This window comes from Polistes fuscatus, unplaced genomic scaffold (assembly GCF_010416935.1).
Source record: "Polistes fuscatus isolate 324 unplaced genomic scaffold, CU_Pfus_HIC Scaffold12, whole genome shotgun sequence".
NCBI lineage: Eukaryota > Metazoa > Arthropoda > Insecta > Hymenoptera > Vespidae > Polistes > Polistes fuscatus.
This window is the reverse complement of record NW_025113020.1, coordinates 3978049-3992935: the sequence shown is the minus strand read 5'-3', so window position 1 is coordinate 3992935 and position 14887 is coordinate 3978049. Positions and strand designations below refer to the sequence as shown.

Below are 14887 nucleotides of genomic sequence, written 5' to 3'. Positions count from 1 at the left end.
GTTAATATAATTTTGTATAGAGATTTAAATTGGTTCAATGCATCGGTGAAGAAAAATTCCGAACAGAAGCAAGTAGTGATAAATGTTTTAAATATGACCGCTCATCCTGCACCGTATATATTATTTGGACCGCCCGGTACCGGGAAGACTGCTACATTGGTTGAATTAATTTGCCATTTTAAATAAATAATATTATTATTTATTGTAGGTTCGTTTATAAAACAGTAAGGAAAGATTATTTTTCTTATATAATTATTGACGAAGCCAGTCAAGCAACAGAACCAGAGACAATAATACCATTTTTGTTTGAATCTAAGGATAATAATAAATCACAAATTGACCTAATATATAAAATATAAAAAATATATTCTTTAGGTATATCAATGTTAAAGAGATTACTGGATCGTTCTTTGTATAAACAAAACGAACAAAATAATTATGATCAGAATTATGTAACCAAATTAAAACGAAATTATCGAAGTCACGAGTGTATATTACATGTATCTAATCAAGAATTTTATGGAAACGAATTAATTGCTTGTGGAAATGCAGAAACTGTTAATAGAGCAATTGGATGGTCAACATTACCTAACAAAAATTTTCCTATAATATTTCATTCGTCCGATGGTAGAGATATAAAAGCAAAATATTCGTACAGGTAAGAAATTGTACATAAGAATATTTTGTAAAATCATTTTTTCTTTAATCAATTATACGTATAATTATTGTAAATATAAATTATTGATTTATAGCATTTATAATCTTGAAGAAATATCTATAATAATGAAGTATTTACAATTATTAATGGGTAAAAAGATTGGAGGTTTAAAAATTTAGCAAAAACATATAGGCATTGTATCTCCGTTTAAACGACAAAAAATCGAGATAGTTAAGAGATTGAAACAGAAAAATTGGCAGTCTATAACTGTTGGTACCGTAGAAACGTTTCAGGGATGTGAAAAAGAAATCATTATTTGGACTACTGTACGATCTCGTATATTAAAGCACGATGGAATAGAAAATATTGGATTTTTATCCGACGAAAAGGTATATCCAATTATTTCTAATTATTAACACGTTCCTTGCCAAGCCATTTTTGCCTGACTTGTCGTTCAGGTCATTTGATGTTTAACGAATTAAATAAATATGATTACGTGTACCACCGGTGGTACACGTGGCCTGAAGATTAAGTTTAACGTGTACCACCGGTGATGCACATGGGACGGAACGTGTTAATTATATTTATTTAAATTTAATTAAATAAAATATAGATATATTTTCTCTTTTTTCAGAGATTCAATGTTGCTTTAACTCGAGCAAAGTGTCTTCTTATCGTAATAGGCAATCCAATTGTTTTAGAGACAGATAAACATTGGAAAATATTAATAGAATATTGCAGAGAAAATAAGGCTTTCATTGAAAGTCCTTCCGTATTAAAAGAAAAATCTCGGAGAAAGAGAAAATACAGGATAAGAAGGAAAATCAAAATATCTGTGAAAGAAAAAGTACAGGGTGGTAAAAAGGTGATTAAAAATATTTGCGAAGGCAAAAATAAAGAATAAAAAGGAAGCAAGCAAGAGATTTCAATTTTAACGGAGAGTGTTATAAGAGTATTTTTTATTAGAATAATGTTAATAATTCAAGGAGAGAACAATTAATATTGTCGCGTTTTTATATCAAATAATATATCTCTTGTTAATCTCTAAGTTTAATCAGCATTATGAACAAAAGATTTAAATAAAACTATGGACAAAGTTTTTATGAAAAAACCATACATTATACTTTATGTTAAAATCATTTCATAGAGAGAGAGAGAGATTTTCATATTTTAACTAAAATAATTAAATTAATCTTTTTGACGATTCATCGTTTACATTTAAACAATATTTTATTTTTGTATTAAATGAAGATAATGATTTCTCGTTAATTTATCGAAATAATAATACATTGAGTAGTATCCGTCAATACTGAAAATTGAAATAATTGTCGTGCACATTTTGTTGTGTTATATAAATAACATATAAATCAGAAAAGAAGTTTAATCGTGTATCGAACAAGACGAAGAAAACATAATCGCTAGATAATCATTTATTCAGCCAATCAACCCTTTGTTCCTACAACAACGAGTCAGACTCGTTTTTCCACTTGTTCTCGATATTTTCTTACTTTAATTTTACATATAATAATAATAATTATCATTATTATTAAACAATCGAAAATTGGCGAGTAGGACAAGGGATTAATAAGAAATCATATCAAACTGTTTACTATGTTTCATCGATCGTTCCAATTATCACAATATATATGTGCCCATGATTATGAAAGTGGTCTGAAGTGAAAATTAAAAAAAAAAAAATAAGTTTATCAGTTATTTCAAACCACACTAATTTAAACTAAATTAATTCAACGTAATCATTTTCACGATATTGTTAAAAATAAACCGTTAGATAGTGTTTGTTATTTCAATATTATAATAGAATTCATTTAATATTCAAATGTAATCCTTGAAATATCTCAAAACAAAAGATATAAGAATTAGACCACTTTCACAATTATGTGCACATATATACATTCAAACACGACACAATTTTCAAAGATAATACGCATTAGGAGAATAATAAAATCGATTTTCTCTTCTACATAATTTATTTGATTATAATGAAACACATACGTATACGAATGATAATGGCTGCCGTATAGAATCTTATCCATTACAAACAAACAAAATCTATTCTAATATAAAAAATACTTGATTTGACAATACCTTTCGTTAAATCTTCTTGATATGAAAAGTATCGAGTGAAAGTTTAAATGTTTTCTCATAAAAACACTCATCAAAACTGGGGTAGTTTCTGGTGGTTCCCAGTGGTTCCCGGTGCTGGTGGTTGTAAGTGTTAAGGAAGGACTGGATTGTCATTGATAAGAAAACAAGATAGAAATATGAATATATATATAAAGAGAGAGTGAGAGAGAGTGAGAGAAAGAGAGAGAGAGAGAGAGAGAGTGAGTAGAATCTTTATAGAAAAGCGCGCGCGATAAAACACATTGATTTGCGCTTGCGTATGCGCATTAAAGTGCACCTATCTCTCTCTCTCTCTCTCGATTTTAGCCCTTCACCCCTCGTTCAGATGGTCCAGGCCCGTGGCCGTGTCTCTCGACCCGTACACGAACGAGTCACGACCGGGATACGAACCAACAGGTGATGCTGGGAAGAGGCACTCCCTCGGATACGTCCGGATCCTCTCCTCACCTCACCTCACCCCCTTTTCTTAGTCTTCCTTCTGGATATATCCTCTCTTCTTCCTTCGAGTGTGATTTAGTCGGCCGACGGACGACGAGGCTTTTTCGTAGTCTCCTCTTCGAGCATTATTTTTTTTTTTCCAACCATTTGGGCGCGGATGTATCATTGGAGGATGATATATCATTGATAAGAAGAATATGATCGTATTAATTATTTTTATTTAACGTTTATCATTGAGAATTAGGGAGAGAGAGAGAGAGAGAGAGGGAAAGAGGGAGAGGGAGAGAGAGATGGAAACACGCGCGAAACTGATATCATAACGTGAAAAATCTAATCTCATATACGTGGGGAAAATTTGTTTCATTTGATTTGATTTGATTTGATTTGATTTGTTTGTTTGTTTTGTTTTGTTTTTTTGGGGGTGGGAATTAATATTTGGTGCAACGCAACAAGACAAGCCGGTTGATCTTCTGCACTCAGGATTATGCACCTTTATATTTCATCAATTTCTTCAACATTTGTATCCGTGAGTCAAGTTGTCTCTCTCTCTCTCTCTCTCTTATTTTCTCTTTTTTTCTTTCTTTCTCTTTCGTTCAGTTGTCAATCTTTTTCGTTCAGTTAATTTTTTTATCTTTTTTATCTAATTTTCTTTTTTTGGGGCATGTTATTATATTCCTGACTTTGAAAACTTATTTTTATATTGTTTCGTATTGTTTTACAAAGGTAAACGAACGACTGGCACCTTATTTTCATTCGAATTCATTAAATGTCGTTTAATTTGATAATTATTTTCTCATTGGTAATTAAGCATTTTGGGTTAGGTAATCGATGATCTTTAGGGACACGTGTGAGAAGATTTTTTTTTTGACAGGACGACAGTCAGGATTAAAGTTAGGAAAATGTTTGAGACAAACACTTGTTGGTTGTACAAACATTGTAACAGTATATAATATCTTTTAATATCAACTTAAATGATTCTCGTTCAGTTTTCTTTTTTCTTTTTTTTTTTCATTCCGATTATTGGGATTAATCATCGTACGTTGTTTTTTTTTTTTCTTTCCTTTTCGTGTCGATGGAAAAAAAAACAAATAAAAAAGAAATAAAAATGTATAAAGTAACTTTATTTTCCCTTTTTTTTTTTATGGTGTTTTTAGTTAAATCGTTTGTTCACGTTGTATATCCCCCTTTTTGTTAATAAAAAATACGAGGAATATATTTATACAAGGTGTGACAATAGAATAAATGGAAAAATATAAATTCATATGTGTCCCATTTGAAATAATTATGGTGTTTAATATCGATATGATTATTTCGCTAAACGAAAATAAGATGTTCAAATTGATTATCGGATGTCTTTGTTTGATTTACGATTGAACATCGTCGTAATTTTTTTTATTGACTAATCGTAAAAATTTGTGTTCAAAACGGTTACCCATTTCTAAACACGTGGATTGCTCCTGTTGGTCCTCTTGTCTGTGACCTTGTTGCTCCCATGATTTAAACTTGTTGAATTTTCACTACTACCGTTTTTTCTTATTTCGAAGTATATTTTATGATACAATACTTTCGATCCTATTTATTTAGTTACACCCTGTATAAGGGTCTTAAAGCTTTCGCATTTTTCAATAGTTGATGATATCCTTTCAACATACTTGAACACAAATATTCTTTTTTTTTTTTTTAATTTTATTCGTAACAAATGCGTTTATCCTTGCACGTGGACGAAAAATGGGAAAAGAAATAAAATAAGAAAAAAAAAAAAAAAAAAAAAAAAAGAAAAGAAAAAAACAAAAATGTAAACGAAGAAATGTATTTCCCATTTATTCTATGACACCTTGTATATGGTGTAAATCCGAACGACGTTTAAATAGTTAAACTTTAATTAAGGGTTTATTTATTAAAAAATGATTGTAATTGAAAATGCGAATTTCTGATACGGAATATCTATCTAAAATGGGTCAGACGAAACTGTACAGCAAGGACCAGAATAAAGGCATCGTCGAACAATAGTTCTTTAGTGGATACACCTCTGCATATATATATATATATATATCGATTATATCTTTAGTAAAGCGGACTCCGATCGTATTGTTTTCGATCAAACTAAATCTACGAAACGAATTGTTGAACAAAAAAAAAATATATACACATTTTTAAAAAATATATTCGATGCTACGCCAATGTGATAAAAGAAAAACACACGAAACAGAATTTTCTAATTTTATCGTTGCTTTGTGTCTGATCTTTTTCTTTTTTTTATTATCCTTTTTTTTTTTCTCAAACGAGAGGGTGAGAAGAAAGTTTCGATTCAGGTTGACATTCTCAAAGGGTTGTTATCCACTTCAATGCTTTCACGCGAACTCTTAGATGACTTATCTTCAAGATATCGAAGTTTTATGATCGAAATTTTATCTAGTACACACCTATCACATGTTCTTTTCGCTTTATTTCTTTCTTTTTTATTTTTACTCTTTTTAGTTTTCTTCTTGATTTTCTTCTTTTTTCTTATTCTATTAATAATTATATATTTTCAATTTTATTTTGTTCAGTTGAAACGTCTGTTAAATGATCACAATTCATTTCATTTTTGTTTATTATTTTTCTCACTTACGTTTTATCATTAAAATTGTTTAATTAATTTTATCATTGTATCTCATTCGTTTTATTTTTATGTTGAAATTATGATCACTGACACTGTGTCCTAGGTGTTTTAATGAGAAACACGTCGTTATGAAAATTAGGACGAAAGGATGACGACAATGAAGAAGGATGAACAAGAAAATCGAAAGTGTACGCGTGATTGATTGATTGATTGATTGATTGATTGATTGGTTGGCTTCGTTTTTACGATTGACCATAACGTTTCTATCTCTCTTTGAAAAGATTTGTTTTTTCCAATTTCTTCAGATAGGAAAGTATTCTATATATATATTTTCTTTTAAACGAGAACTATAAGTACTCTAAAAGGGATAATAAAGTTTTGAAATTTTTGAAAAGAACAGAATGCCTCAAGAAAGCATTCGTTGGCAAGGAACTCAGAGGAGAGCATGTGGCCCAGGGGCGCAATGGAACGTTCAGGTTCGTTTCATATTCTTCTATTTATTCATTTTATTACAATTAATAAATATAGTTAATTATTAAAACGTTTCTTTTCAAATGGTTAAACGAGACGTAGAAATACAGTAAACTTTCAATTTAGTCGCGTTTTCTATAATTATCATCTTTTTAGTTTTCCATCCTTTTATTTTTTCCCAAAACAATCGAAGAGAAATTAATGGCAGCCGATTCTTTTATACATGTAACCTAACCTTCAAATTAAAATTCAAATATAAAAATCTGATAAAAAAAGAACGAACAACGCGTAGTTTACAATTATTAATTATTTCATTTGTTATTAACGATATACTTTAAGTATTATTAATTTTTAATCTGTCGTTGTATTGCAATTACTCGTTTTAGACAATTTTTCAAATTTGGCGGGATTCCGTTTTCCCTGTGATTTAAAAATCATTTGATTGGATTAATAATTACAAGTATTTTGTCGCCATTGGTTTAAAAATCATTAGCCCCGCCCCTTGAGTTCCATTTTGAGACCGTAATTACATTGAAATTTTACTGTACAATTAAATATTAAACTACTTTGTTTCTTTTATTTAAAAATATCTAAATCGACGTACAAAAATAATGATAGAAAAATATTCGAACATTTAATCCTATAAGTTTCTTATCTTCTATCCTTCTTCTTCTTGTTTTATTTGTTTCTCGGATTCGTTCGATTCAATTTCCTCGTGTGTCGTCTCTCTTTTTCTCTCATTCTTTTCTCTCTTCAAACATTTTCTCTGTCCGTCATTTCCGCGTGCGATGCGAACGAATGTAATATCTCGTTCAGTTATTCTAACGACAAAGGACGTTACAAAGCTAGCGCATATTTGTTTAGGCACACATGAGAGAGAGAGAGAGAGACATGTGTCGTACGTTTGTGAACAAATTTAAATGGAATGTAGAAGACGTGATATATCGCATAATACATATTCTCATTTCTACCTTTTGAAATTCACTCGCTTCGACTATTTCGACTTTTAATCGTTCTCTGAAGCGTTACTTCTAATACTTTCCGGTCCCCTCGTGGGGGCTAGCCCCCCTCCCCCACCTCTCCGTACTTTTTTCTTCTTTTCTTCCATCTTTCTTCCTACCATTTGTTTCTTTTTAATCTTTTCTTTTCTTCTATGCATATCTTTAATCCTACGTATTGTAGTTCAATAGAACGTAAAAAGGTATTAAATTTCATTTTAATCCTGATATAATAGTGTATCGCGTTGTTCTACTTTTTTCACTTTCGTATCGTTCAATTTTTTGACCGATCCAAAATGAAAAGTAGTAGTAGTAATACTTATTTCAAATCCGATCGTAAGACATTCATTCGATTAGTTTAATTTCATATGTGGGGAAGGGTAGGGGAGAGGGGTGGGGGTGGTAAGGAATACAATTAGATTCGATAAGTGTTCGAGGAGGGTCTGGTTGAAATGAAATTTCTTTTTTTAACAATGTTGATAATCTGATCGGACTCAAACTCAGCAACAGGCGCAGCAGCAGAAGCAGCAGCTTGTGATTTTGAGAATAAATGTTTTAGCAAATTGTATAACAATGTTTTAGCAAATTGTATAAGATTGTAGAGGGGTCAATAAGAACGGATTTAAAAATGTATTTTTCATTAGAGAATTAAAAATCGGATATACCTCGCTAGTTCTAACGCTCTTTTCGACCATTATTTTTTCTCTTTTAACTTGTTATACTATTTCGTATTTTTAATTTTTTTGCGAAAATGTATTAATTTAATTAGAAAATATTAAAAATCTAGGATAAATCGATTTAGATTCTTAACGCTTCAATTTTTCGTACCATTATTTTTTCTCTTTTAACTTGTTATACTATTTTCGTATTTTTAAAGCTTTTTTTTTGCGATACGAAAACTTTACGTTCCTTAACATCCACATTCCTCATCAAGAAAAAATACCATTCCGAAGTATCAAGTATCTAAATTCTAATTCTAATTTACGATTGCGTTGCGTCGTATCATTGAGGAAAAATATGTTAACCATCAACTTCTCTTGCTAAAGATAAAGAGAGAGAGAGAGAGAGAGAGAGAGAGAGAAAGCTATTTGTGTTATCTTCTATTTTAGTGGCTTGAAATAGCATTGGAAAGTGGAAATTGAATTTCCGAGCATGATCGGACTCCTCGTCTCTTCTCTTTTGCACTTAGGTTGATCAATGAATCCTTAATGAATGAGATTACCTCGAATAGGTGGTCAGAGGGAAGGTGACAACGCGATGTTTGTGGCATGCCTGCAAAGCTCTTGGTATCGGACTTCTCTTAATGCTTTTGGGAGCTTGCATGGCGACTATTGGTGAGTTTGGAAAAGGAAAATAATGTCGGAACCAATCAGATGATCGATCGATCAATTTTCTAACCAAACTTTTCTAACATTTTTAACGATAATATCAAATTTATGTTGCTTCCTAGTTGAAAAGTTTTCTTATAGATAAGCGTTTTCTTAAATTATTGTTCAGTTTACACACGTAAACATAGTAAACATAATTATTTAATTATTTAATTAACGTATGTTATTTATTTATGGTTAGGAATCGTGATGACGAAATTGATCGATAAGGCAGGAATAATATACTCGTTTATGTTGCGTTGGTTCAATAAGAGAAAATCTTTTTAGTATTAAATATTATATTTCTCATTTTCTACGAAGATTGAACTTATTATTGTTTATTTCTTTCTTTTTTTTTTTCTATGTCCATTGAACAGGTTATTACGCGGATCAATTGTCGGTGGCGCAAGAGATAAGAGGTAATTTGACGATTAAAGTGAAAAATGAATCAAGAGAGTTTCATTTGAACAACCTCAGTTACGCCGGGCCGATAGTCATGGGTGTAGGAGGTAATTTTATTAATAATATAATTATATAAATAAACGATAAATATGTGTTTAACAGGTGTGCACAGGTGTTCGTGATCATTTCACATTGATATTATATTAGTAGATAATATTTGAATAAACATTTAACATACATTTACAAATACATGTTTATCGTTAATTTAATCTTTTCTTGTATATACCATCGTTTAAATGCACCGATACATTTTGTTCGTTTTATTTGTTCATATTAATAATATAAATTTTATTACATTAATTTAATATAAATCTCTTTGGAATATTCGAAACGAACGAAAGAAAGAAACAATTGGAAATGATTTTATTTTGTTCTCTCTCTCTCGCGTATCGATAAGAAAATCGATGTAAAAATTTATAAATGTTATTATTATTTATGAGAAAACATATTTGTAATTAATTATTACGCGGTATACTTGTATTATTATTGTTTTGTAAGAAAAAACGAAAAAAAAAATGAAAAAAAATATTTGCCCCCAGAGAGATTTGAACTCTCGACCCCTGGTTTACAAGACCAGTGCTCTAACCCCTGAGCTATGGAGGCTTGTGAAAGGAAGCTAACAATAATTCTACCAGAGTCCCCTTAGCCACGATTATTTTTCGATTATAACATTTTTCTAATCATTTGCTAAATTATAATATATTTATTTTTAATTAAACATTTTAACAAATTACGTGGATACTTTTAATAGTCGTCAATGCAACGGGTTTTCTTACAATTAAATTAGATACTATCTATATAAGAAATGATGTGTAAACAAAAACAAAAGAAACGTATTTAGAATATGACAGATATTATTTAAATCCTTTATCGTTTTAGGATTTATCGTTGTGGCAGTATGCGTGATGACCTTCGAGGCACGCGATAGCGCAGCTAAAGTGGTACCGGCACGTTTTAGATTCAATCAAAGTACGTTGAAAGGTGCTAAAACTCAACGAAATCGTAGATCCACGTCTTGTCAAACGACTAACAATAAATGGGATCATCAATATGGCCTCTTCAGGATAAATCGTAGCTTGAGCCCGAGCGCTCAGGAAATTTCTCGAAGACAATTGAAGGCAGAATTGGTCAGATTTTCACGAGAATTACAGGAGAAAAGTATATCCCATACGATCAAAAAGAGTCCCAGTGCTCCGATTTTGATAGATAAGAAATCACCGCGTAGAGAGGCTCCTCAATATTCAGGCTGTGCGCTTTTAAATCCACAATTATTGCAGAGACATGCATTGTCCGTTGATAATCCAGCTTACAGTCCACCTCAAGTAAGTAAAATCGATTAATATATATACATTATGGAGTAAAATTGTGAAGTAACTTGTTTAACGAGATCAACGTTAATCTTATCTTTCTCAGCATTAAGTATTACCTTTTTTTGATATCGTACTTTCTGCGTTACATTGATAAATTTATAACGTAATATATTTCATGCCGTAACTTAGGATGTTAGATTTATCTGTTCATTTAATATATCCATTTATTAAAAGATATTTAACGGCATTTGCATTACAACATTCGTAAATTTTGAAACAGGTCAGTCGGGAAAGTTTGGAATATCCAAAGTTAACTGGTAGTCAAGCTTCCATGGCAATGGATCTTCATATTCCTAATAAAGGACCGGTTACGTTAAGGGTCAGAGATCGATCTGATACAGCGAGACGCCATCAGTTGCTTCGGCAAACAAAAATCGAAGACGTCGAGGAAATCATGGAATCAAAAAGGCCAACTTCTGGGTATATATATTCACCTAGATTATCAGGTTAGTGTTTATTACGACGTATATTGGTTCCAAATCATAATCACCTATCTTTAATATTCTCAAATATTAATTTTCAAAGAGACTGAATCGATTTTTAATAAAACAGTCCGCCATTTTTCGACCGCCATTTTGGTTTCTTACAAAATCCACCAATAGCAATATTCCAAAAAATTAAACTGCATAGTCGTATGCATTCCGTAACCGATAATAGTAAAAACTTTAACAAAATATGAATATGTAGTTTGATGTTTAATGAAAATTAGTATTTGGGGTTTTTTTTGGGAGGTTATTATTTCATTGAAAAACAAAATGGCTGACTTACCGTTAGACGAAGATATTATATATTTATACTTGAAAATCGGTTAAATATTAACTTTACTATGCACGTTATTTTCTATTTTAAAAGTAAACTACGTTGAAACTAATATGTCCTAGGTGTATACAACAAGTATCCTGCCGAGTACGTAATTGGGAAAAGGAATTCAGTGGACGTAAGATATCTGGATGATCTCAATACCCTTTCTAGGGATTCATCAAAAGTATCACCGCGAGATTTTCGAAAATCATCGTCCCCGAATTTTCGTAAAATGTCGTTGGACAGAATAGGTGGTGAACATAGGTTGGACAAATCGATGGGCCATCGTAAGGCCAGTTTGGAATTTAGAAAAAGTCCGGATTTCCGTCGAAGTGATTACAGGTGAGTTTGATGTACAGGTAACCCTCCTACAACACGGAATCCTATAAGACGATAAAAAAATTAGGAAAATCTTGGTACAACATTGTATTCCTACAACACTGGATAATGCAATGGTTGCTTAATATATTTCAAAAGAAAATTACTTGAAAATAATGAACTTTAGATTTTAAACAATAAGGTTTCACTCAACACAAGGAAGGTTTTTTAGGAACCTATGAACCCTGTTATAGGAGGATTACCTGTATTACAAATATACTTAAAAATCTTGTGACATATTACACTTTCGTATTATATAAATATACTGTTTAGAAAACTATCGGTGGACAGATTCAGCGTGGATTACACTAGATGCGTAATGGACGAGGTAGAATTTAGATCAAAAGCAAACAGTGGAGAAAGTCTCAAGAGACAGCAACGTTATCCTAAGCTTCATCATGCTCGATCTGACGACAACAGAAGACGTTCGTTCGATAAAAGTCAAAGGGAGTCCCAATCGAGCAGATACTCGTTGAACACCCAAGGTGCCACTGAGAGTGCTGATTACGATTTAAGATATTTCATATCGACTTCATTGAGCACCGAGGAAAGTCGTACGGAAAATCCCGATGACAGTCACGGTTTTGACATTGACGAATCTTTGACCATTCCTTCGCCGTTGGAAGGACAAGTTGAAACTGATACGCTATTGGAGGAATCGGAAAGAAAAAGGGAAACTATTTTGTGCATAGAGGATGATGAAGTTTGAAATCTGTTACTTTATTAATATTATTATTATTATTATTATTATTATATGTTACTTCTTTAAACGGTTTTCTTTTCCTTTTTTTTTTTTTTTTTTTAATCAAAGAAATAAGAAGACTTCAGAATCAATTCTGCGAATCGATTATTATAGTCGAGTTTAACTAGTCCTCCTTTTTTGATCATTGAAATTTCACATGGTACAAACGATGAATATATTTTAAGCTGTATATAGGTTAAACATATATATATATTTGTGTAATTTCAATAAGAACAATACGTTGAATATAAGTATAAAGAGAAAGAGAGAGAGAGAAAGAGAGGAAGAAAATTATTATTTACAATTCGATGGTTGATTCATTACGCGAGCCGACTTTAGGCTGATTGTGAGATTGAATCATTTTGAGGACCATTGATTTTAAGTAGAGACTACAATTCTGTGATCTGTAACGCGTAGCAATGGTGTCAAACGATGACTAATGGGGAATCGTGACAAAAGAACGAGCTTTTTAAATTAAAGGAAACATTTTACAAAGTTTTACTACTAACCTTCAACGTTGATACGGCCTTCGAATTACTTATTGTATCATCGATGTTTCAAAATGTTCAATATTTATTGTGTAGATAAATTGTTGTTGTATAGGGAAAAGAAACAAAAAAAAATCAGAAAAAGAAAGAAGGAGTACAAGGTAATGGAGGATTAACCCTTTGTCCTATCAATTAATTTCCGATTGGTTGGGCCATAATAATCAAGAAATTACTATTATTAATATTAGATTGTCTTTTTTATATTGACATGATTAATTATTTGAAGGAATTATAAAGAAAAACCAATAAACGTAACGGAAGTTTACGCGTAATTGAAATAAGAAAATCTCGAGAACAATTGAACCACGAGTCTGACTCGTGTCGATTGCTATTGGTCCGAAGTACCACGAATCAGGTTCGAGTTTCATTCATTGTAGGACAAGGGGTTAAATGGTACCAAGATTAAGGCCTTGGAATATCGAAAAGGGTCCCCAAAAGGACCCCCAAATATTAAAATTACTTCTTCGACAAAATTTGCGTTTCTTTTTTACTAATAGTATTAATTAACGTATTAAGGTATGAAATTTTTCATTACTATAACTCAATGATAATTATTTTTTTGTTCTAACCTCATTTTGTGGACTCCGAAATTGTGATTCCAATTGGTTGGTTTCCCCTCCCCACTACTTCGAAAATAACGAAATGGGGCGTGCCAAGTTTTAGATTTTCGCTCAAACTCTGCAGAGTTGTTTTACTTTATATTATAATTCCCGATCGAATTAATTTATTAATCGATTGTCATTGTTTCGATGTCACGATGATCGAAGAATCTAACCGATTTGGTTTCCCCCCCCCCTCCCCACTACTTCGAAAATAACGAAATGGGGCGTGCAAAGTTTTAGATTTTAGCTCAAACTCTTCAGAGTTTGTTTTACTTTATATATTATAATCTCCCGATCGAATAATTTATTAATCGATTGTCAATTGTTTCGATGTCACGAATGATCGAAGAATCTAACCGATAAAACGGACAATAAAATACGCCCGAATATATCATCACGCGACACTCAAAAACTTTCTTTGGAGTCTAAATAGGTCGGCCATTTTGTTTCCCCCCCACCACCATCGCGCATTATTTGACTATATTCAAGTGTCAGTTATATATTATTATAAGAAAAATAATAATAATAATAATAATAATAATAAAAAAGAACAAAGATCGTACGCGAGCGATTCTTTGTTTTGTTTTGTTTTGTTTTTTTTTTTTTATATTTCTCAAGTAAAACGTATTTAATTATTGAAGTGTGAAACAATGATAAAGCGTCAATACAATCACTACAATACTTGTAATGTTAGAGCGTGTAAATGATAAGCCATTGTGTTATAATTCGAATTTCGAAGAAAATAAGACTAATTAGGTGACATCAAATGTCTCCTCATAGGCATCTTATATATATCTATATATATAGTTTATTAATTGTATTAATAAAGGTTAAAATTGCGATTTCGTAAAAAAAAAATGATTTGTTCACTTTGAAAATTGAAGATATTCTTATTATTATTCCTCTCGAAAGAAGGAAGGAAATTATATTCTACTCACGGAGTAACGAAAATTGAAACGAATTTGTTCTCTAATGCATTTTTTTTCTTTTTTTTCTTCTTCTTCTCTTTTTTTTTCCATTAGTTCGACATTGACGGATACATTTCGTGAGTATTTTTCTCACGATTTTTGGGGTAGCTTAAGAGATGCCGAGAAATGTTTAATAGGTTTATTACTAAAGAAAGATTCTTATATAAATGACAGACAAAAGTTGAAGCTGAAGATTTAACGATCGTAACTAACTGCTTAAAAAGATCAATGAATATGGAGGAAGGGGAGTAGGGTGGGGGTTATGGGATGGGATGTGGTGGTGGTGGGGGGATTGGTGTGACGAAAGATGCAATTAGAATTACGTGAGTATGGTAAA

The 14887-nt window shown here is 31.4% G+C and overlaps 1 protein-coding gene, 1 long non-coding RNA gene and 1 other non-coding gene across 13 annotated transcripts; 2 read left to right on the top strand and 1 right to left on the bottom strand.

Moving 5' to 3' along the window:
- Positions 1 to 344: 344 nt before the first annotated feature.
- On the top strand, positions 345 to 1467 carry LOC122513144. Its single transcript, XR_006302690.1, has 3 exons — positions 345 to 658; positions 753 to 1047; positions 1293 to 1467. It is a non-coding gene; the product is annotated as an uncharacterized LOC122513144 (long non-coding RNA).
- Positions 1468 to 3136: 1669 nt separating this feature from the next.
- On the top strand, positions 3137 to 12700 carry LOC122513445. Of its 11 annotated transcripts, none has more exons than XM_043629803.1 (9): positions 3212 to 3444; positions 5983 to 6031; positions 6244 to 6319; positions 8544 to 8646; positions 9057 to 9188; positions 10021 to 10463; positions 10732 to 10957; positions 11393 to 11654; positions 11964 to 12700. In XM_043629803.1, exons 3-9 carry the CDS (start codon positions 6245 to 6247, stop codon positions 12397 to 12399), a joined length of 1677 nt encoding a protein of 558 aa, XP_043485738.1. In that variant the 5' UTR covers positions 3212 to 3444; positions 5983 to 6031; position 6244; the 3' UTR covers positions 12400 to 12700. The 11 variants fall into 11 exon arrangements, with proteins under 11 accessions (XP_043485729.1, XP_043485738.1, XP_043485736.1 ...); XM_043629801.1 differs by having other exon boundaries at positions 5983 to 6152; XM_043629797.1 differs by having other exon boundaries at positions 5947 to 6031.
- On the bottom strand, positions 9672 to 9744 carry Trnat-ugu. The gene has a single exon. It is a non-coding gene; the product is annotated as a tRNA-Thr (tRNA).
- Positions 12701 to 14887: the final 2187 nt, after the last annotated feature.

Coding starts and splice junctions, on each gene's coding strand:
- LOC122513445 (XM_043629795.1), top strand. Junction 9,189..10,020: donor GATAGTCATGGGTGTAGGAG/GTAATTTTATTA, acceptor TTATCGTTTTAG/GATTTATCGTTGTGGCAGTA. Junction 11,655..11,963: donor TTCCGTCGAAGTGATTACAG/GTGAGTTTGATG, acceptor TATACTGTTTAG/AAAACTATCGGTGGACAGAT.